The following is a 24029-nucleotide window of genomic DNA, read 5'->3' as shown; positions in this document are numbered from 1 at the left end:
TTCAGGATACAATTTGGAATTAATTATCTGCATTTTCTGACATACAACTTTCTAATATCTTTAAATGATGGGTCAGACTTGAGCCCCAGTATGATCATTTTGTCTACCTGCATAAACTTAGATTCATCACTTCTCTATCTACTCAAAAGACTTGTTAATGCTCTGCAAGTCTTATGTGGAATTCCAGCATCCCCCCAATCAAACCTTTTTGCCTATTCACTCTTTTTTTTACTGTAGCCCCAGCCCAATTCATGTTAGACCCCTCCACTAGCTCCCCTGGCCCACCACTAAGAGCAAACCTTTATAACCATAAAAGCAGCATGGGCCTAGTGGATAGAACACGGGCCTGGGAGTCAGAAGGATCTGGGTTCTAATCCTGACTCTGCCACTTGCCTGATATGTGACCCTGGGCAAGTCACTTAACTTCTCTGTGCCTCAGTTACCTCCTCTATAAAATGGGGATTCATTCATTCATTCAATTGAATTTATTGAGTGCTTACTGGGTGCAGAGCACTGTACTATGTGCTTGGTCCCGGCTCGGCCACTTGTCAGCTGTGTGACTTTGGGCAAGTCACTTAACTTCTCGGTGCCTCAGTTACCTCATCTGTAAAATGGGGATTAAGACTGTGAGCCCCATGTGGGACAACCTGATTCCCCTGTGTCTACCCCAGCACTTAGAACAGTGCTCGGCACATAGTAAGCGCTTAACAAATACCAACATTATTATTATTATTAGAGTACAATATAACGATAAACAGACACATTCCCTGCCCACAATGATCTTACAGTCTAAAGGAGGAGTCAGACATCAATATAAACAAATCACAGATATATACATAAGTGCTGTGGGGCTGGGAGGGATTAAGACTGTGGGCCCCATGTAGGACAGTGACCATCCAACTTGCTTGTCTTGTACCTACCCCAGCACTTAGTACAGTGCTTGACACATAGTAAGTGTTTAACAAATATCATCGTTATCATAATATTGGCAAGTCGCTTGCCCTCATGACCAGCAACTGCAGTAGCTCTAGAGCTGGTAGTGGTAGCTGTGGCGATTCAGGACGGGGGCTAAGATGCAATCACTACAGACCAGGATCTAGAGGTCCGGTCCTTGAGGTTCTAGGACTTCATCAAGGAACCTTGCACCTCAACCACTGCTCAACCCCATTACCGTTCTTGTTTCACATTGCTGTTCCAAACCTCCTTCTTATAGCATCGCTCGTCAGCTCACTCCCATTAAATCCACCCCAAATCTTCACATCCTGCTCCTCATCCCACAACCCCATCTAAATGCAGCCTGAGGAACCCCAGATCCATTGTGGGCAAACTCTCATTCATCTTCAATTGGTTCCTAGTCCAGATATTGCTCTTCCTCTCCATCACTGAGACACAGCTCACTCCAGACAATAGTCGCATCTGCATCTTCATCTCCTGATACCTCACCTCTCATCTCCAACTCACTGGGAAGGGGAAGCTGTCAGCTGTCATTCTTGGCCCCCACTGCCACTTTTGCACCATCCCTCCCCTCCATTCCTCTGTTCCCTTTCTTTTGAAGCCATTGTCATTCAAGTCTGCCAACTACTTCAACTATTAGTTACCTTAAACTACCCTGGTCCCCCCTCCAATTTTCAGTGTGATTGTGATGCCTCTCTCACCTTGCTTTTCTTTTTCCATTCCTACATTGATTCTTGGGGACTTTCTGTGGACATTTTATCTTCCTGATTCCCCTCACTCCTCAACTCACCAACCTACTTCACTCCACCTTAGTCATTATTCAGCTACTGCCCTAACTCCCTCCTCCCATTTCTGCCCAAACCCCTTGAATGAATTATTTATACCTGGTGGTCCCACTTTCTCCCCAATCTGCCTTTCACTCCCCTTATCTCTCTGGCTGTTCATTCTCTGTCTCCTTTGTGGGCTCCTCTTGCCCGACCCATCCCCTATAGGGGTTCCTCAATGGTCAGTTCTTGGTGCTTTCTGTTCTCCATCTATACTCACTCCCTTGGTGAACTCATTCCCTCCCACGGCTTCAACTATCATCTCTATGCAGATGACATCTCCTCCCCTGTTCTCTCTCCTCCCTCCAGGCTCATATCTCCTCCTGCCTTCAGGATATCTCCATCTGGATGTCCACCTGCCACCTAAAACTCAACACATCCAAGGCTGAGCTCCTTATCTTCCCTCCCAAACCTTGTCCTCTCCCTGACTTTCCCATCACTGTGGATGGCACTACCACCTTTCCTGTTTCACAAGCCTGCAACCTTGGTGTCATCCATGACTCTACTCCCTCATTCACCCTATACATCCAATCCATCATCAAAACCTGTCGGTCTCACCTTCACAACATCGCCAAGATCCGCCCTTTCTTCTCCATCCAAACTGCTACCTTGCTGGTACAAACTCTCATAATATCCCGACTGGATTATTGCATCAGCCTCCTCTCTGATCTCCCATCCTCCTGTCTCTCCCTGCTTCAGTCTATTCTTCACTCTGCTGCCCGGATTATCTTTCTACAGAAATGCTCTGTGCATGTCACTCCCCTTCTCAAAAATCTCCAGTGGTTGCCTATCAATCTTCTCATGAAGCAAAAACTTCTCACTCTTGACTTCAAAGTTCTCCATCACCTTGCCCCCTACCTCTCGTCCCTTCTCTCCTTCTACAGTCCACTCTGTACACTCTGCTCTTCTGCCACTAACCTCCTCACTGTGCCTCGTTCCTGTCCTGCCGTTGACCCCTGGCCCATGTCCTACCACTTACCTGAAATGCCCCCCCTCCTCACATCTGCCAAACTAACTCTGTTCCCCTCTTCAAAGACCTACTGGGAGCTCACCTCCTCCAGGAGACCTTCCTAGACTGACACTCCCTTTCCCTCTGCTCCTCCTCCCCTCCCCATTGCCCCCACTCCTTCCCTCTGCTCTACCCCCTTCCCCACCCCACAGCACTTGTGAATATTTGTATATATTATTTATTACTCTATTTTATTAATGATATGTATATATCTATGATTCTATTTATCTATTTTGATGGTTTTGATGCCTACTTGTTTTGTTTTGCTGTCTGTCTCCCCCTTTTAGACTGTGAGCCCGTTGTTGGGCAGGGATTGTCTCTGTTGCTGAATTGTACATTCCAAGCACTTAGTACAGTGCTCTGCATACAGAAAGCACTCAATAAATATGATTGAATGAATGAACTGAGATGACTCTCTCCAAGGTCACCAGTTACCTCCTGGCCAAATCATATGGCTTCTTCTCTATCTTTATTCTCCCTGATCTCTCAGAAGTCTTTGACCCAGTGGACTACCTCCTTCTCCTAGACATATTATCTTTTTTTTTCCAGACCCAATCCCCTCCAGTGTTTCCTTCCTCTCTGTCTTAAGTTTTCCCAAGTTTATTTCCCTGGCATTTCCTCTGCCTTGCACTACCTAACTGTGGGTGTCCCTCAAGGCTCAACTGTGTGTCCTCTTATCTTCCCAACAGCACAGCCTAGAGAAAAAAGTACAAGGCTGGGAGTCAGAGGAGCATGATTCTAATCTGGACTCTACACACAGTAAGCGCTCAATAAATACGATTGAATGAATGAAGACGGCAGAGCTTAGTACAGTGTCTGGCACACAGTAAGCACTTAACAAATACCATTATTATTGTTATTATTACTTGCCTGCTGTGGACCTCGGGCAATTTACTTAACTTCTCTGTGCCTCAGTTTCCTCATCTGTAAAATGGGGATTCAATTCCTGTTCTGCCTCCTACTTAGATTGTAAGTCCAATATGGGGCAGAGACTGTGACTGACCTGATTAACGTGAATCTATTCCGATGTTTAAAAGAGTGCTTGACACACAGTAACTGCTTAAAATACCATCAGAAACTGCATTCAAACAATCATTGTTGTTTAATATCTTTGGAGCACTGTACTAAGCACTTGAGAGTATAATACCATGAAGTTGGTAGGCCTAGGGGAAGCAGCTGAGTATAATGATAATAGTAATATTTGTTAAGTGCTTACTATGTGCCAGGTGCTGTACTAAGTGCTGGGGTAGACACAAGCAAATCGGGTTACTCACAGTGCCTGTCCCATGTGGGCCTCACAGTCTTTATTCCCATTTTATAGATGAAGAAACTGAGTCACAGAGAGGTGAAATGACTTGCCCAAGGTCACACAGCAGACAAGTGGCAGAGCCAGGATTAGAGCCCAGATCCTTCTGACTCCCAGTTCCGTACTGTATCCAATAGGCCATGCTGCTTCTGTACTCACTGCTTTATGTACAGGTACAGCATGTACATAAATACTGTAGGTAAGTGCTGTAGGGGAAGGCATGGAGTGAATATCAAAGTGCTTTGGGGGTACAGACCCAAATGCAACAGGCGATCCAGAAGGGAGGATAGGGTGGGAAATGAGAGGTTCCCTTGGGGAGCTCATCCTTTCTGAAGGTTTCAACTACATCTTCTAGGCAGATGACTCCCAGTGACCCAACCACTCTCTTCCGATGATGATGATGGTATTTGTTAAGCACTTACTATATGCCAAGCACTGTTCTAAGTGCTGGGGTAGATACAAGGTTATCAGGTTGTCCCATATGGGGTTCACAGTCTTTATTCCCATTTTACAGATGAGGTAACTAAGGCACAGAGAAGTTAAGTGACTTGCCCAAAGTCACACAGCTGAAAAGTGGTGGAGTTGGGGTATTCATTCATTCAATAGTATTTATTGAGCACTTACTATGTGCAGAGCACTGTACTAAGTGCTTAGGATGAACAAGTGGGCAACAGATAGAGACAGTCCCTGCTGTTTGACGGGCTTACAGTCTAATCGGGGGAGACGGACAGACGAGAACAATGGCAATAAACAGAGTCAAGGAGAAGAACATCTCGTAAAGACAATGGCAACTAAATAGAATCAAGGCGATGTACAATTCATTAACAAAATAAATAGGGTAACGAAAATATATACAGTTGAGCGGACGAGTACAGTGCTGTGGGGATGGGAAGGGAGAGGTGGAGGAGCAGAGGGAAAAGGGGAAAATGAGGGTTTAGCTGCGGAGAGGTAAAGGGGGGATGGCAGAGGGAGTAGAGGGAGAAGAGGAGCTCAGTCTGGGAAGGCCTCTTGGAGGAGGTGAGTTTTAAGTAGGGTTTTGAAGAGGGAAAGAGAATCAGTTTGGCAGAGGTGAGGAGGGAGGGCGTTCCAGGACCGCGGGAGGACGTGACCCAGGGGTCGACGGCGGGATGGGCGAGACCGAGGGACGGTGAGGAGGTGGGCGGCAGAGGAGCGGAGCGTGCGGGGTGGGTGGTAGAAAGAGAGAAGGGAGGAGAGGTAGGAAGGGGCAAGGTGATGGAGAGCCTTGAAGCCTAGAGTGAGGAGTTTTTGTTTGGAGCGGAGGTTGATAGGCAACCACTGGAGTTGTTTAAGAAGGGGAGCGACATGCCCAGATCGTTTCTGCAGGAAGATGAGCCGGGCGGCGGAGTGAAGAATAGACTGGAGCGGGGCGAGAGAGGAGGAAGGGAGGTCAGAGAGAAGGCTGACACAGTAGTCTAGCCGGGATATAACGAGAGCCTGTAACAGTAAGGTAGCCGATTGGGTGGAGAGGAAAGGGCGGATCTTGGCGATATTGTAGAGGTGAAACCGGCAGGTCTTGGTAACAGATAGGATGTGTGGGGTGAACGAGAGAGAGGAGTCAAGGATGACACCGAGATTGCGGGCCTGAGAGATGGGAAGGATGGTCGTGCCATCAACGGTGATAGAGAAGTCTGGGAGAGGACCGTATTGTATTGTACTCTCGCAAGCACTTAGAACAGTGCTCTGCACACAGTGGGTGCTCAATAAATATGATTGAATGAGTGAATGAATTACATTGAGTTCACCCACATCAGGAAACCTGGAGCAAAAGACAGTTATGATTGAACAGAACTACAGAAGCAGCATGACCTACTGGAAAATGGCCCAGGCCTGGGAGTTAGGGGCCTGGTTCTATTCCTAGCTCTGCCACTTGTCTGCTCTGTGACATTGGGAAAGTCACTTAACTTCTCTGTGCTCCAGTTATCTCATCTGTAAAATGAGGATTAAGACTGTGAGCCCCATGTGGGACATTGACTGTGTCCAACCTAATTAGTTTATATCTATCCCAGCACTTAGTATAGTGCCAGGCACATAGTAAGTGCCTAAAAACTACCATTACAAACAACCAAAAAAAATGGCCTTTTGGAGGAAACAGACTGTGTTCAAACTGATTAACCTTTATCATCCCTGGCGCTAAACATGTTGGAATTTAAAGGAGCCATCTGAGACTAAGAGCAGAATGGCTTAATATAATGGTATTTGTTAAATGCCTAGTGTGTGCCAGGCACTGTACTAAGCGCTGGGTTGGATACAAGCAAATTGGGTTGGACACAGTCCCTGTCCCATGTGGGGCTCAGTCTCAATTCCCCTTTTACAGATGAGGTAACTGAGGCACAGAAAAGTGAAGTGATTTGCCAGAGGTAACACAACAGACAAATGGAGGAGCCGGAATTAGAACCCTGGTCCTTCCGACTCCCAGGCCCCTGCTCTATCTATTAGGCTGCTTCTCAAACTGCTTCTCATGTGGGACATGGACTGGATCCAACCTGATTAGCCTGTATCTACCCCAGCACTTACTATAGTGCCTGACACATAGCGTTTAACAAATACCTTTTTTTAAAAAAAGGTGGCAGAGATGAGATTAGAACTCAGCTCCTCTGACTCCCAGATCCATGCTCTTTCCACTAGGCCATGCTGTGTCCACTAGTGAATCTTCTCTGTAGACAGTCAAAGGTTTGTAATGAGGATCAAAATGCCATGAACCAAAGAGGCTGTTTTAGAGTCTAAAGAATTCTCCAATCATGATGAATTCCCCCCAAGTTTTAGTTGAGAAGGTGAGCATTAAACAAACCATATGAACTGAGCCACAGTTACTCACCTGAGATGGACACCCTGGCTGTTGTAAGCACCTTCTTTCTTCTGCAGCCCCAGATCTGCAGACAATTCCACATAACTACTGATGTGGCTCCAATCACAGGCACGTCTTCCACTGCTCGTCTGCTCCCCTCATGTCCTTCAGACTCCCCTGTCTGCTGCCCTCTCTTCTGGGAAGACAGCAGGGATGTATGGGAGTTGCTTGGAAGCAATTTTATTTTGGCTATCTGCAAATTGTGGCAATCAAAACCTTTACATGCTATACTGTCTGTAAAAATAGCCCAAATCGAAAAGGCTTACTGCTGAGTTGACTGTGGTCTGTTTCTACCCCAGCACTTAGAACAGTGCTTAGCACATACTAAGTGCTTAACATATACCATCATTATTATTATTTCATATCAAAACATTTCCCTTCATTCATTTATTCAAAACATCTGCACTATAAAATTATCCCAATAAAAGCCCAAGTGATTTCCTAGTGATTTTTAAATTCAAGGCTGTTGGCCCAAGTTTATAACTGGGGCCTTTAGTCTAAGTTTCAGCTCAACTTTTGGTGCTAAAAATGTGATACACTATATTACATAACTTTAGTTTACTATGTACAGATCAAAATATTTTTTTAACTTTTAAGACAGTTTTAAAACTAGACTTCTAACTTTAGCAGCTGTAGTAAGTGACCCAGAAGGACCAGGAATTCATCTGAAATACGGACATGTCTTTGGACCACAGGAGCTGACCAACTGACAAACATTATTATCCTCATCATTTAAGCCAAATGAATAATACTTGTTCTGAAGCATAAAAGACTGGCAGGGTCTCCAGTCTTCACTGAGTGTTTATTAACTACCATCAAAGATCCTGAGAATAATCTTCAATGCCTTTTTCAAAGAATTTTGGAGCCTGTTCTTCTTTTTCATGACAATCATCTTCTCCACTGGAGAGCTGAAGGCGTTCAGTAAAGCTTTTATCAAGTTTGCCAAGTTCACTTAGTTCACCTGAAGCATCGATATTTTCAAAGTCACTCTGATTTGAGTTTATTGAGGATATTGGTCCAAAAGTGTGTGAAACATCCTGTTCTTCATCAGAGTCTACTGATGGCTCAAAATCTGTTCCAGCATTTACTCTCCCACTTGTATCTTCTCGGGAAGACTTTTTGCTACAAATGGACAGGAAAGAGTCCATTTCCTCCTGTTCCACAGATAACAAATCCAGAGCTTGTTGGAACTCTTGGCTTTCCGGACGGGGCATTACTCTTTCATCTTCATTTGCTAATTGTTCTGAAGTTGAAAAGTTTTTGAAATCAAACAAATCAAAGTTGTCAAAATTGGCATTTAATCTTTCAGATTTTTCTTCTGTATTACAGCCCAAATCCACCTTTAAGATACGCAGTAGATGGCGCATTTTAGCCTAGGAAGAAAATAAATTTACTCATCATGGACATCGAAACTTGCTAGAATAAATTTATTTCATATTCTAAATTAATTCTTCAACCCTCCTTAGAAAACTCTACTTCAAGAAACTATTGTATTTACATCTGCAATGATGCGAGAGTGCACAACCACTTTTCAAAAGAGAATCTGAATTAATGGCTACAGTCATATTCAAACAGACTTTTATATTAACGGAAAGATTTTTTTTAAGATTTTAGTATTAACATTATAACTATTTTAAAGATACTCCAAAAAGAGACAAACCTCCTCCAAACGATGTCTATTTTGCGATATATGATCCTCAAACAGTCGATCCAAAACTCTGAAAAAGAAAAAAACTTTTACATGAAACCACATATTAAGAACACAAAGAAATCACACATACATGGTAAAATCCATAAGAAGATTGGGCTACTGAAAATGAGAATGTCCCCCATCTACATATTTTTTTTCCCAGAAAGACATGCCATTCTTTTTTTTGTGAGATAGTTCCTCAAACTGGGGAGATTACATGTTGAAACTCAATATTTAGGACAGTGGTAAAATTTGAGTGTCAGTGTGCTTCAAGATTGGGAACCTATTCCATTTCCTCCCAGTAGGAAAGCTATAAAGACTCTCCAGGCTTATTAGTCAATATTGATTGTATTTGGGCTGGAAACTTGTCTACCAATTCTGCTGTATTCTCTCAAGCGCTTAGGATAGTGCTCTGCACACAGTTAGTAATAAATATGATTGATTTAGTCTATTAAATTAATGGTATTCTTTGAGCACTTAAGCAACTATTAAAAAACTTGATTATTTAATACTTAAGCAATCTCTCCTTTTTGTTTGCATTAGTCAAATCTTCACAGTATAAAACACATTGAAGATTTGGCAACTATGTCATGTAGTTGGCCTATGACGTCAGCCAAACTAGATTAATCTAAACAAAAATCTTTTACAGGTCATGAATTGCCCAGTACATTCCCAAGGATGAAACAATAACCTAATATCAGAAAACATCTTATTCTTTCCCATTAGTGAAAGAATTTCAGAAAGTAATATGTGCTTTATGGGTAATGCTTTTATAAATATGGCCCAGTTTAAACCCACATTTGCTTCAATAGGAAATGAAAACATCCAACCTGTTGGAAAATAATCCAAGTTTCAAAATTTCATCTGTTATTTCTTGAATAAAATTCAGATACAGGAGTTCTTCTCTAGAGGGGCAGTAGAAAATCCAGTTTAAAAACCATGTTTATACTTACTTACATATGAGACCTAAACAGCTAAATATAAACATAAAGGAAGTAAAAACATCTATTTTTTAATCTCGTAATGATATTTCTTAATACCCCTTTGCCAGTCCATCAGACTGTCTCTCTATTCTTGACTCTCTCACAAAGTTTACACAGCAAATGGAATAGGTAAACCTCACTTTTCCTATTCATACTTTGCATCTTAATTTCTTAAACAGAAATGTTATTGTGTTTCCCTTTGAAAAATAATCCTTAGAATTAGATAACCTAAATTTAACTGCATTGCTCTCTTTCCTTTTTTCTTTATAAGAGTGGGAAGTGGAGAATAACATCTAGACAAGGTCATAAAACTTTGAATTGCTCTATTTTTCCTAAGTACTTGCACATCGCTTATCTTATTTTGTCCTTAAAACAGCCCTGCAAGGTAGGGAGAGGAAGGTATTATCACCCCATTTTATAAGATAGGAAACTGAGGCACAAGCAGTTGAAATGACTTGCTTGAGATCACAAAGCAAGGCAGTGCAGAGCTGGGACTAGAACCCAGATCCACATATTTTTCAATTAAGCCAAACTGCCTTTCACTGATTTTGGAAAGACAAAGTAAAAATTAGGAGATTCTGAAAATGATTGGCAAGTCAATAGCAGAGGCTTATTCTTCCAAGTTTAAGTTCCGTGATTGAAAATTTTCAGAATTCCTGGTGCTTCTTCCAAATTTAGTATATTTTATGGATTTGATCTGATATAAATCATTGGTTGTATCACTAGAGTTTCAGGCTTTTATAAACTTTGATCATGGAAATTTTCTTTCACTTTTCATTGAGGTAAAATGAAGAAGGGCATACTCAGACTGGATTTTTCTCACTGTAGAAGACTGGGTGTTAGATGGAGATGTTGCCCTAGAAATAAAAGAAATAATGTAAAATCTTTAACTCGTATAGCTTGAAAGAATGCAATTTTCTTACCGCTGATACCTAAGACAATATAACATTCACTGGCTCAACACACAAGCCTGACAGTGGGTATTCTCCAGCACCTTTGTTGGTCTGAGTTGAAGACTCTGAGCTGTTGGAAAGTGAGTCAATTCAGGCTGAATATAAACAGGCAAAATAAACTAGTATTGAACAAGAGCTTGAGAATAAAGGTGATGAGGGCAGCTATTATGGATCATTCATGGTGTAATATATTTATGTGTAGATAGGAATATATATATTTATACACACACATGTATTTTATGATATTTGTTAAGTGCTTATTGTGTGCCAGCCACTGTACTAAGTGGTGGGTAGACACAAGCTAATAAGGTTGGACAAAGTCCAAGTCGCGCACGGGGCTCACAGTCTTAATCCTCATTGTACAGATACGATAACTGAGGCATAGAGAAGTGAGGTGACTAGACCAGATCACAAAGCAGACAAGTGGAGCCAGGATTAGAATCCATGTCCTTCTGACTCCCAAGCCTGTGCTATATCCACTTGGCCATACTGCTTCTCTTTTTTCCCCCTGCCTTTTCAGTACAAGTTTGTTTCCTCTGAAATATTCACCATAGGCCTCAATTCTGGAAGTTCCTTTGCCCAGGCAGACAGTCTCGGGGCTCCAAAGTTAATTTGGCCTTATTATGTATACTATGTTTCTAGAAGCATATTTCTACACACTTCTTAGCAAAACTATTATTTCAAAATTTCACATGCCTTGTTTCTGTCCCTGTCTCAATATGTATGAATACAGTATATGCACACAACACACAGTGCATTTTATTAGAATATACTGGAATTGTAATGGAAAATGTGAATATGCTAGGTTTGAAATATGAAAATAGGTGGCTAGAAAAGATTTTACAGTGAAAAAAAATAATAATAGTTAATTTTCAGGGTCTTCTCTAATGTCAGAGTTGTAGAAATAAAGTTACTGATGTTACTATCCCTATAGATGGGGTACCTTGAAAAGGAGTTCTGAGAAGCATCATCTTTAATTTGGTCCCAGGTTAAGCTGTTCCTTGATGCCTGGGAAGCTCTTTTTTCTATGTTGCCACATGTGGTATAACTGGAAGCCCTAGGCTGCAATATAAATAATATATCTTTATTCTGCTTCAATGCTACATTATGAAACAAGTATTAGAGCAAGTAAGAAAAATAAAGGGGAAATTTCAAATGTTCATAGTTACTGTCAAATTAAGATATAGCCCATATTTTAAATATCATTATATCTATTCAATTGATATAATTTTAACAATTACTTTTCTCAAACTTGTTTAAATGGTACATCAACCTCTCTTCATAATGAGCCTTAATGAAAGGACAAAAACATTTTAAATGACATTACCTGGGAGACCAAACAAGTTTTTAAGATGTAAATATACAACAAAGAATATTAAACCCTCACATCCAGAAAATCAAATTTGGGGATCTGCCAAAAGAATACCAGTAAATCTTCAAAGCTAAAATGGCAGAAAGGGAAAGGCAAGACTTGGAAATCTACTAGATAACTACTACCCAAGGAACCATCTAGGCTGTTAGGAGTAGGGGAAAGTCACAAGAGCCTATTTGTATAGGAAAAGTTTTTTCTATTCTGAAAGACAAAGGCCTGTAGTTCCAATATTTCTCTGTGGGCCTCACAACTGAGAAAGATAAGCTTCAGGGATACAATCAATTAATCAATCAATCAATCACATTTCCTGAGCAAAAAACTGTATTAAGCTCAAAGGAGCGAATAACAGAATTAATTGGGTTGAAGTGGCAGTTAAATTTGAAGTGGAGACAATCAAATTTATCAGGGAAGGTCTTCTGGATGAGATGTAATTTCAGATGGGCTTTGATTATGGAGGAGAGGTGTGGTTTTCAGACATGAAGAGGAAGGTAGTTCCAGGTAGGGGAAAGATTGAGAGGTAGGGAGACATGGGCATAGTTGAAGGTAGAAGGGGAAGGAGCCATCTTCATCAGAGAGTGAGCAGTTGAAGATGGCAGTTGGGGAGGGAAGAGTGGGTGAAAGGGATTTCAGAAGGTGAGAAAAGATAGATCAACAACACAGGCACATTGGGTAGGATCTGAAAACAGGCTTGAGAGTTCTTCAGAGATGACTGACAAGGATGAGAGCATAGATATAAAAGTGGGTGGGAATGATCTGGGGGGGCTCACGCTTGAGGGTTTTAATTTTGCTATCCTTCTGATTTATGTTCCAGTGTTCGAATATTCCAAAATCTTTCTATTACTGCCCTAGAGCCCTATTCAGATTCCAGTCTTCTCATTACCTGAATTGCATTGTCACATGTCACTTTTGTCTGCTTCTTGCTCTGTATAACTTTAGGAATTTTAACCAGACCACCACTCTCTCCACCTGCCAAGCACATCTCCTTCAAGAGGCCTTCCCCGATTTAGACCTTTTTTCCCCAGTTTGCTCTCCATTCTGCATCATCTATGCACTTTAATCTGTGATTTCTGGACATGTGATATTTGCCCTAACCCCAGCCCCACAGCACTTGAGTACATATATTTAAATTATATATTATAAATTATTTATTCATATTAATGTCTGCCTCACTTTTTAGCTCATTGTAGACAGGGAATGTACCTACCAACTCTGATATAGTATACTCTTCCAAGAGTTTAGTACAATGCTCCACACATCATAAGTATGGCCTAGTGGCAAAAGCATGGGCTTGGGAGGCAGAGGACTTGGATTCTAATCCCAGCTTCACCACTTGTCTGCTCTGTGACCTTGGGCACATCTCTTAACTTCTTAGTGCCTCATTTACCTCATCTATAAAATGGAGATTAAAACTGTGAGTCCCATGCGGGATGGGGACTGTGTCCAACCTGATTACCTTGTATCTTATACCTTGTATTACCCAGCACTTAGAGCAGTGCTTGGCCCTAGGTAAGCGCGTAACAAATGTCATAATTGTTATAAGCGCTCAATAAATTTGATTGATTGATTGAATTATCTGGTCCAGGGTTTTACATCCTGGCAGGTGAACAGCTAAACCTTTCAGCATAAGTTCCTGTGGTTGTTTTTTTAAAGATTTATTTACCGTATTATATAACAACCATTGATACTTTGACAACACAGACACTCCAATGAAAATCTATGTGCACAAAAACATCTCTTTTGGTTTATGCACTGATAGAATGGAGGCATGACATAGTTAAGTCTTTCTCCTTATCACTATATCCTAAAGAGGACAAGGGCTCATTAGTAGTGAGGACTTGAGAAGATTACATAAGAAGAGAGGGATTTCGCCTTGTGATTTTTTTAGAGCTGGCAGCCCAGATAGCTAATTGAGATTTCCAACATAGACTGCCTCCAAAATCAATATGTTAAAAGTAAATTAAGATAAATTTCCACTTCTTTGCCTCCTCATCCCACCCTGAACACTTTCCCACCACCACACTGGATGAGCAATGGACTAATTCTAGCCCAACAGTCAAATACTGGGGTTGCTGCTAATGTAGGCCAATCAGACTAGTCAAACTCCTTGAAGGGATTTTAAGGATGACAATAATAATTATGGTATTTGTTAAGTGCTTACTATGTGCCAAGCACTGTTCTAAGCACTGGGATAGTTACAAGGTTATCAGATTGTCCCTTGTGGGGCTCACAGACTTAATCCCCATTTTCAGATGAGGTAACTGAGGCACAGAGAAGTTAAGTGACTTGCCCAAAGTCATATAGCTGACAAGTGACAGAGGCAGGATTAGAACCCATGACCTCTGACTCCCAAGCCCAGGCTCTTGTCACTAAGCCATGCTGCTTCTCAATGAATTCTCAATGACAATGAATCAATCACATTTATTGAGCGCTTACCGGGTTTAGATCACTTACTAAGCACTTAGGAGAGTAAAATATACCAGATTTGGTAGACATATTCCCTGCCCACAATGAGTGACAGACTAGAGGACACTGACCAATCAATTAATGGTATATATTGAGCACTTACTGTGTGCAGAGCACCATATTAAGTGCTTGAAAGTACAACAGAACAGGTAGACATGATCCTTACTTACAAAGAGCTTACACTGATCTCACCCATTAGAAGCTCCAGGACAAAAGATTTGTTGAGCCTAAATGGTGCTCCGTGAATTGCAAGCCCAAAACTGGAGAAAGGGATAGGCTAATGAAAGTCCCAAATGGGTATTGGTGTTAGACTATACTAGGATTTCAGAATTTTAGGCCATTCATTACCACAGTTTCTGAATTGCCTATCCTACCTCACTTAGCACTGAGATAACCAAAATTACTCATGCTGCCACTGAGAAGTGGTCTTAGTTAAAGAAGGCAATTAGTCATTCCCAAGTGAAAGGTACTGAACTCACAACACTAACAGGACAACAGATAAAGCAGTAGAAGGTTGAATGGGAATAGGAAACTCTGGAAACAAAGCAGAAATACTCAGAACAACAATGACAACAAGGTAGAATTCAGCCATGTGTATTATTATTCATGGGCGTTTTTTTTTTTATTTCTTTGCAAACATCACAACCCAATCCTTTGGGCAGGGAATGTGTCTGTTGTTATAAAGTACTCTCCCAAGCGCTCAATACAGTGCTCTGCACAATCGCAAGCACTCAATAAATACGACAGAATGAATCTCTTTTTCTTAAGAGTTCCTGATCAAATTTCAGAGCACAAGTTTCAGATTACTAACAGCAAATCTAGGGTTTTCTCAGGCTCAACAAGATGAGTCACAGGTCTGCTGTGTGTCCTTGGGCAAGCCTCTTAACTTCTCTGGGCCTCAACATTCTCTTCTGTAAAAAAATAAAGAAAAATACCTATTCTTCCTCTATTTTAAACTGTTAGTCCCATGTGGCACAGGAACTGTCCTATTCCTTCCATCTGATTATTCTGTATCTACCATAGCATTTAGCACTGCATTTCGTACATTGTAAGTGCTTGTTGCCCTCTCAGGATCACACCTGGAGGGTTTCCAGTACTCTACCAGTCTCGACTATGGGAGGGAGTGTCAGGCAGAAGAATGCCTATTCCATTCTAGCTTGGGCAGTGGCTAGCAAGTGGAAGGCAATCTGTTATAAGTCAAACCTCATCTGTGCTGGGCAGCAGCGGCATGGGAGAGAGTCGAGGGTGGAGACACAAGTTTACCATGAGGAAGGAGGCAATGGTACACCACTTCCGTATTTTTACCAAGAAAACTCTACGGATACACTACCAGAATGACTGCAGATGGAGAGATGTGCCCACGGAGTCGCTATAGGTTGGAAAAACTCGACCCATAAGAGAAGTGCTTATTAAATATCCTTACTATTTATTACCTGCTTCACTTTTGCCTGTGGGACATTCTCAGGTGTCTCAATCCCAGAATTAAAACTGCAACGTTTAAAAAAGAAATATGTTAGTATGTTAGTGCACTAACCAATATATATACACAAGTTTTGTAATCTAATGCTTAAGTTTCTGGAATTCATTCTTATAAACATATTTTTGGATGTTCAGGTAGTGAAATAAACCACTTTTTTTGAAGCATGGCTTTTTAAAATACAGTAAAAACATAAAAATATTACAGTACTCAGATTCCAAATAATTTCTTTTAATCTTCCCTTCTTCTGTGGAACATTCATCAGGCTCAGTGGGATAGATACAAGTGGCATTGACAGTAACCTGGGTTTTCTGGTGGTTTTGTTTTAGCTGAGGTTTCCTGCTTTCACATCACCAAACACAGAAGGAATCTATGGTTTCCTTCCCCTGCTCCAAACATAAAAGAAAGCATACTGCCATCTAGCCACCACTCCAGTGGGTATAAAACTTAAAGAGGGAAAAGGAGGTACACTTGCTCTCCCACACGTGTTGATGTAGTAATTCTCTATGAGTACAGTCACTTCTCCTATAATGAGGGAGCGTGTTCTTGAAGAATCTCAGGTCAAGGAGAAATCACATTACAATACTTACAGCTTGACCAATACTGCCATCTCCACAGAACTGTTTCTTCAGGCTTTGCATTCAGTCAATCAACTGTATTTATTGAGCACTTACTGTGTGCAGAGCACTGTACTAAGCACTTGGACATTGTGCTGAACCCAAACAGAAGCATATTGTCAGAGAAAACCTTCTCTTATTCCCGAAGTGGGAAGTGAAAGAACATTATGACATAATTGACTGTATATGCAAAAATGTCTGTCTCCCCCTCTAGACTATAAGCTCATTGTAGGCAGGGAATGTGTCTGTTTACTGTTATCCTGTACTCTCCCAAGCACTTAATACCAGTGCTCTGCATATAGTAAGCGTTCAATAAATACAATTGACTGACTGATTTTGATAATAGTGGAAATTGCATAAATTATTCCAGAACAGACTATGCCTATTCATGGACTGCCAAACTTATTTTTCCTCCCTAAAATGAAGATTTAATAGAATATTTAAAATATTTTTGATTAACATAATGTGTTTTTATAATTGTATAAGATATCAGACTTTATATCAGTTAAGTGTGGTAGAATCCATGTGCTCTTCAAGTGAAACTTTGTCCTTTAAGAGGGTACATGGACAGAAAACATAAGTAGACTCTTGGGAAACATACGAATAAAGGGCAACAGAGAAGTAGCAGTTAGAGCAGGAGTAGTCAGAGGATTTAGCTACGAAGAACAAGATATGAACGCTATTTGGGACACAGCCTTGTGGAAAAAGCACAGGTCTGGGAGTCAGAGGACCTGGGTTATAATCCCAATTCTGTCACTTTCTTCTGTGTAAACGAGAGCAAATCACTTAACTTTTCTATGCCTCAGTTTCCTGAGCAAAATGGGGATGAATCCTATTCCCCACTTAGACTATGAGCCCCACAGTGGGCAGGGATTGTGTCCGACCTGATTATCTTATATCTACCCTAGCACTTGGTATTTAGTGCTTGGCACATAGAATGTAGCTAACAAATACCAAAGTTGTTATTATTAAGTACAAAATGAGCCACCAATTATCTGGACACTGCAGTCTAGGCAGAGATAATAAGCTAGAACCTGTAAATTAGAACCTGTAACTATTGTATCAGGGGGCAGAGAATAAAACAGTCAGGCTTTTGGTAAGAGCTAAGGGATTTGGGTCCATCTACCCTTTTTGATCACATCTGGAATTCTTTTATTCTTAAGTGTCCTTAACATACTCTTTCTCAATATACTTCTGGGCATTAAAATGGCAAGGCAGAATATAATATAATATTTCGGGTTTTCTTTGCTTGCAACCCTTTTGGGAGTTCAGATAGGTATAACTGGAGCTACGTAGGTTCTTTTGCTTCATTAGGGTATTATTTATTGAATTCCAGCCAAAATTTTCTAAGTGGTACCCTAAGGGCCTAGTTTATTCTCAGAAAGTGCTGCTGGGAGACTGACTGATAGGCGTACATTAAAAACAGTGATGTAAGTGGATGGCACTTAAGAAGGAGAGAGAAAGACAGAGATGAGAAACCAACCAGAGTACTACAGTATCTAGTCAAATAGTGCTCTAGAGTCACTAAATGTAAATTCTGCATGGTAATATAGACATATCTGTGAAACTATGTAATATCACTTCAAAAGCAGCAATTTTTAAATAAATGAAATCCAATTAAATCCATGATCAGCTTTAGCTAACAGTAGCATCCTTAGACGTCCATTAATGATACGCTGCACTGCTTTTAGGACGGTGTTAATGTTCATATACATATACTGAGTTCACAGCCTATGCCAGTTAAGAAAGCATTATCCAAAGAGCCTTCAACCTGAGTTCCCTTTAAAACATTAATAAAGACAGAAAAAGGAAAGGTACCCGATTTACTCTCCTATAGTCTGCATATTTTAATTCCAGATGCTAGTGCTCAATACCTGCTTAATTCAGTTTGGGTTTCTGCTTCCGCCTGTTGCCCAACTGAGTCCTTCATTTTTCTCCGAGCAGGGGTGTAATAGCGGTACTGGGCCAAGAAAGATTTAGCTTCTGATTTCAAAGTGCGTGGAGTGAATGGCAGTTGTCGCTCAGTAAAATATTCAGAATGTCTATCTAGGAGATCACCACTGTTTGAAGCTGGATCCTGAAAATTGCGAGGACATTTGGTTTTCAGAATACTATCAGCAGAAGGACTATACGAAACTCCACAGTACTTCTTCCTGGGACTCTGAGCCCTGTAACCTACATCTGAGATGGAGGAACTACAGATCTTCCGAGAATGACCTCTGACAACTTTATCAGCATGCGATGGACCCAAGTAAAGTTTCTCGGAAGAAGAGTCTGATCTTGCTGAATATGAAAATTCATTTTCTGCTTGGGGGACCCGCTTATCATTGTCTTGTGATTCCAGTGACGTCTAAAAATACACAAACGGTAACATTTTATTGGCTTGATTATTTTAGTTTCCTAAATAGGATGTGATTAAGCAAACACAAAAGGAACACTACCATCATCTAATTTGAAGTGCCTGGTTATTTAGCTATTCAGATACTTAGCTGTGAATATGCATTCTGCAAACAAGGATTAGCTACAAATCTATCAGATTTACAAAACATAATACCAGTTATAGTTAGTAAATCCAAGTTGAGAGCATCCCAAGATTGCACATCTAAAACTGCTTGTCAAGGCAATTATTTACAAAAAATCAAATTTAGTCTTTTTCCAAAGAAAAAAGCTTTTGTCTTCTAATTTGGAAAAAGACACACAAAAATATTTGTTCAAACACAGTAACGCCATTACAAATGTTGGTTCTGGATACTGTTTTCCTTTTGGAAAAGGTGCAGTGCAGAATCAGCATTGCATTGGCAGCAGTAGTGCTTTTAACCGGAGCCTCCACCTTGGTTGTCCTTCCTACACCTTAATGGAGACCCAGTGGCCACTGCTCTTCATATTAATGTCTGTCTCCCCCACTAGACCTTGAGATCATTGTGAGCAGGGAATATGTCTCCTAATTCTGTTGCACTGTGCTCTCCCAAGAGCTTAGTACAGTGCTCTGCACATATTAAGCACTCAATAAATACCATTGATCGATTGATTCTCTGTCTCTACAGCACCACGGCAGGGAGGTTTTAGGTATCCAGGGTGGAGGAGGAGAGAAGCTGCTCTTTCCAGGAACCAGTGAAAGAAGGATTTCAGGGATAAATCCTGTCAGAGGCCCCACCTGGAATCCCTCCCCCATCTTGCTCTCATTACTGACCTGAGGTACTTTGTATGGAAAAACACTGGGATGCGCAATTCCAGTGTTAAGAAGAAGCATGGCCTAGTGGATAAAGCAAGGGCCTAGGAGTCAGAATGACCTAGGTTCTAATACCGGCTCTGCCACTTGTCTTCTGTGTGAACTTGTGACTTCTCTCTGCCTCAGTTATCGTAACGGTAAAATGGAAATTAAGACTGTGAGTCCCAGGCAGGACATGGACTGTGTCCAAACTGATAAACTTGTATATACCCCAGTGCTTAGTACAGTGCCTGTCACATAGTAAGCGCTTAACAAATTCCATTAGAAAAAAAGTCTGCAATTTTTTCTCATCTCATTCTCATGATTCATTAAGATTAAATAACTCAACAAAGTGCATAAATGTGAACTGTTTTACATATTAATTACTGAATTTTCAGATCAGGGTATCCATTCAACAGTCTACAATTTAGCGACAATTTAAGTAACTCAATAGAATAATCCTGACTATTCAAAACAAGCAACAGAACTTCTGGTATATTTCTGGTTTGGCTTCATGCCTGGCTCCAGGGCAACAGGTGTTCAATAAATCCCTAAACCCCACCAAAAAGCCAATCAAATTAAACCTTTATTATAAGAAAACTTTTAAGGACATTTGAAAAATGGCTCTACATACTGTCGATAAACCCCTAAGCACCCTGAACAAACCAAATTTTATAACTTTTCAGGACTTTTGAAAAAAAAAAAGCTCTAAATATTGCAGGTGACATAAAATAAGAACAAATGAAAACTTCGTTTTGCTTCTGCTTCTCAGTATAAAATTTGATTGGTTTGTTCAGGGTGCTTAGGGGTTTATCGACAGTATGTATAGTATGTATCTATTCCTTCTCTCCTTCTAAAAACACTTTCTCCTACCCTCTTCCCCCTGCCTTAAATGTCTCCCATTTTAAAAAGGTCCTCTTTCTACCCCACAATCCTCTCCGGGTATTATTCCATCTCCCTCTTCCCATTTCTATCCAAACTCCTAGTACAAGTTGTATATGCCCACAACCTTAATTTCCTCTTCACCAACTCTCTTCTTAATGCTTTGCAGACTGGACTTTGATCCCTTCATTACCCTGAAGCTGCTTGCTCCAAGGCCCTAAATGACCTCCTTATAGCACAGGTTCAAAGGACACTGGTCCACCCTGATCCTCCCTGACCTCTCTGCTGCTTCTGACACTATGGATTTCCCCTCCACCTCAAAATACCATCAGACATCAGTTTTGGTGATATAGTACTTTTTTTTAAATGGTATTTGTTAAGCACTTACTATGTGCCAGGCACTATTAAGCCCTAGGGTAGAAACAAGCAAATTGGGTTGTACATAGTTCCCGTCCCATGTGGGACTCACAGTCTCAATCCCCATTGTACAGATGAGGCAACTGAGGCACAGAGAAGTGAAGTGACTTGCCCAAGATCACATAGCAGACAAGTGGAGGAGCTAGGATTAGAATCCGTGACCCTCTGACTTTCAAGCCCATGCTCTGTCCACTATGCCATGTGCCAGGCACTGTACTAAGTGCTGGAGTAGATCCAGGCTAATCAGATCCATGTTCCACATGGGGGCTTACCATCTTAATACCCTTTTTACAGATGAGAAAACTGAGGCACAGAGAAGTTAAGTAACTTGCCCAAAGTAAAAAAGCAGACAAGTGGTGGAGCCAGGATTAGAATCCAGGTCCTCTGACTCCCAGACCCATGCTCTTTCCATTATGCTATGCTGTTTCAAAGGCAAAAAGCAGGCATGAGTATTTGAGGCCTGAATTATTTGGAAAACCACCTATGTCATATAAAAGTACTTGGATTCTATTTTGCTTTGACCATGGAGTCCTGGATTCAGTCTGGTTTCTCTGCACCGACCTGTTTCATTTCAAGCATTAGAATAAACAACTGATTCAGTCTTCAATTTCCTTCCCAGGCTTTCTCATTACATTTTTTTACAGTATTTGTTAAGTACTTACTAAGTGCTGGAGAAGATACAAGCTAATCAGGTTGGACATAGTCCACATCCCATATAGGAGTTATGACTTATATGACCTTAATCCCCATTTTGCAGAGAAGCTAAGTGATCTGCCCAAAGTCACACAGCAGACAAGTGGCAGAGTTGGGATTAGAATCCAGGTTCTTCTGACTCCCAGATCTGTGCTCTATCCACTAGGCCATGCTGCTTCTCAGGTTGCTTCTGTCCCATGGCTTCAGTTACCCCCTCTATTCTGACTAGCCCGACCTCTCATCTGACCTGCAATCCCATATCTTCACATGCCTCCAGTACAACTTCACTTGGATGTCCTGCCAGCAACTCAAACTCAACATGTCAAAGATCAAACTCTTCCTCTTTGTCTCTAAACTCCTGACTTGACTTTCCCACCTCTTCTATCATCCACTCCAGATATTAGTCAGGGTCATCTACCACCCCCCAGGTCCCACTTCCAACTTTTGAACCATTTTGATCCCTTTATCACATTCCTTCTCTTTCTCCATCCCTACATTATCCCTGAGGATCAATATCCCTGAGGATTTCAATAGCCACATGGATGTTCCTGACGACCTTCTCGCTGTCCACTTTCTGTCACTCCTCAACTCCACTGACCTTCTGCCCCACTCAAGCTTGCCCACTCACCAACTTGGAAAAACCCTTGAACTCATCATATCTAGTGACTGTATAAATTCTACCCTCACCAACTGTGAAATTTCTCTTTCTGACCACAACTTCCTCACTGTCATCTCTCCCACACACCTCCTCTTCACAGATCTCTTCTGTTCCCCCAAAGAGAATTCCAATCTTTTGACCCCATCCAATTTTCTCAATCGTATTCCATTTAGCCTCCATACCCAAACAACCTTCCCTTGAGAACCATATGGACACCCTTAACACCACCTTTATTATTGAAATCAACCCACTTGCTCCACTTTCCCTTTGTTGATCTTTCAACTAAGTTACAGCCCTGGATCACCTCCACAGTCTGATTCCTTCACTCCTGTACACAAATGGTACAAATGGTACAAATGGTACAAATAGAGAAGCAGCGTAGCTCAGTGGAAAGAGCACGGGCTTTGGAGTCAGAGGTCATGGGTTCGAATCCCAGCTCGGCCACTTGTCAGCTGTGTGACTGTGGGCAAGTCACTTAACTTCTCTGCGCCTCAGTTACCTCATCTGTAAAATGGGGATTAAGACTGTGAGCCCCACGTGGGACAACGTGATTCCCCTGTGTCTACCCCAGCGCTTAGAACAGTGCTCTGCACATAGTAAGCGCTTAACAAATACCAACATTATTATTATTAAATGGTAAAATGCTGCCACTCCTTCAATTCTCTCCTTGCTTCCCTCCAATCTGGCTTCTGTCCCCTGAACTCCATAGAAATGCCCTTTCAAAGGTCACAAATGATCTCTTTCTTGTCAAATCCAATGCCCTCTACTCCATCCTAATTCTCCTCAACTTCTTAGCTGTCTTTGACACTGTTGGTCACCCTTTTCTCCTGGAAACATTATCCAACCATGGCTTCACTGACAGTATCCTCTCTTGGTTCTCCTCCTATCTCTGTGAACACTCATTCTCAATCTTTTTCACTGGCTCTTCCTCTACTTCCCATCCACTAATTGTGGGAGTTCTTCAAGGTTCAGTTCTGGGTCTCCTACTATCCTTCTACACCTACTCCCTTGGAGAACTCATATGCTCACATAGCTTCAACTACCACCTCTATGTGAATGATTCGCAAAGCTACATCCCCAAGGCCTGATCTCTCTCACTCGCTACAGTCTTGCATTTCTTCCTGCCTTCAAGACATCTCTACTTGGATGTCCTGCTTCCACCTCAAATTTACCATATGCAAAACAGAACTCCTTATCTTCCCACCCAAACCCTCTCCTCTCCCTGATTCTCCCATCACTCTAGACAGCACCACGACCCTTCCTGTCTCACAAGCCCATAATCTTGGTGTTATCCTTAGTGTTATCTCTCTGATTCAACACACACATTCAATCTGTCACTAAATCCTCTCAGTTCAACCTTCACATCATTATTAAAATCTGCCCTTTCCTCTGCATCCAAACTGCTACAATGTTAAACCAAACACATATCCTACACAACCTTGATTACTGATTCAGCCTCCTTGCTGACTTCCCTGCCTCCTGTCTTTCACTACTACAGTCCACACTTCACTCTGTTGCCCCGATCATTTTTCTACAAAAACACTCAGTCCATGTTTCCCCACTCCTTAAGAACCTTCACTGGTTGCCCATCTATCTCACATCAAATAGAAACTCCTTGCAACTGGTTTTAAAGCACTCAATCACCTCGTCCCCCTTA

At 41.4% G+C, this 24029-nt stretch overlaps 1 protein-coding gene and 1 non-coding gene across 9 annotated transcripts in view; one reads left to right on the top strand and one right to left on the bottom strand.

Moving 5' to 3' along the window:
* SPATA7 (spermatogenesis associated 7) overlaps positions 1-24029 on the bottom strand; it is a 104852-nt gene that overhangs the window by 60657 nt on the left and 20166 nt on the right. For 3 of the 8 annotated variants that reach the window (XR_003758731.2, XR_003758736.2, XR_005659927.1), the window contains exons 6-14: positions 18694-18864; positions 18389-18591; positions 15854-15908; positions 11529-11647; positions 10436-10489; positions 9480-9554; positions 8620-8677; positions 7773-8332; positions 6930-7095 (exon numbers count right to left, since the gene is read on the bottom strand). Coding sequence is in view for 4 of the 8 variants with exons in the window: in XM_039911755.1 (XP_039767689.1) it covers positions 7775-8332; positions 8620-8677; positions 9480-9554; positions 10436-10489; positions 11529-11647; positions 15854-15908; positions 18389-18591; positions 18694-18864 (1293 nt within the window). In the remaining 4 variants the exon portion in view is untranslated. Of the gene's footprint in view, positions 1-6928; positions 7096-7714; positions 8333-8619; positions 8678-9479; positions 9555-10435; positions 10490-11528; positions 11648-15853; positions 15909-18388; positions 18592-18693; positions 18865-24029 lie in introns of those variants that run through there. The other 5 variants (XM_029062116.2, XM_029062124.2, XR_003758739.2 and 2 more) reach the window with 4 other exon arrangements.
* LOC114816357 lies at positions 15482-15618 on the top strand. The gene has a single exon (XR_003764119.1). It is a non-coding gene; the product is annotated as a small nucleolar RNA SNORA7 (small nucleolar RNA).

Source organism: Ornithorhynchus anatinus, chromosome 1 (genome assembly GCF_004115215.2).
Source record: "Ornithorhynchus anatinus isolate Pmale09 chromosome 1, mOrnAna1.pri.v4, whole genome shotgun sequence".
Taxonomy (NCBI): domain Eukaryota; kingdom Metazoa; phylum Chordata; class Mammalia; order Monotremata; family Ornithorhynchidae; genus Ornithorhynchus; species Ornithorhynchus anatinus.
This window is presented reverse-complemented; position numbering and strand designations above follow the sequence as displayed.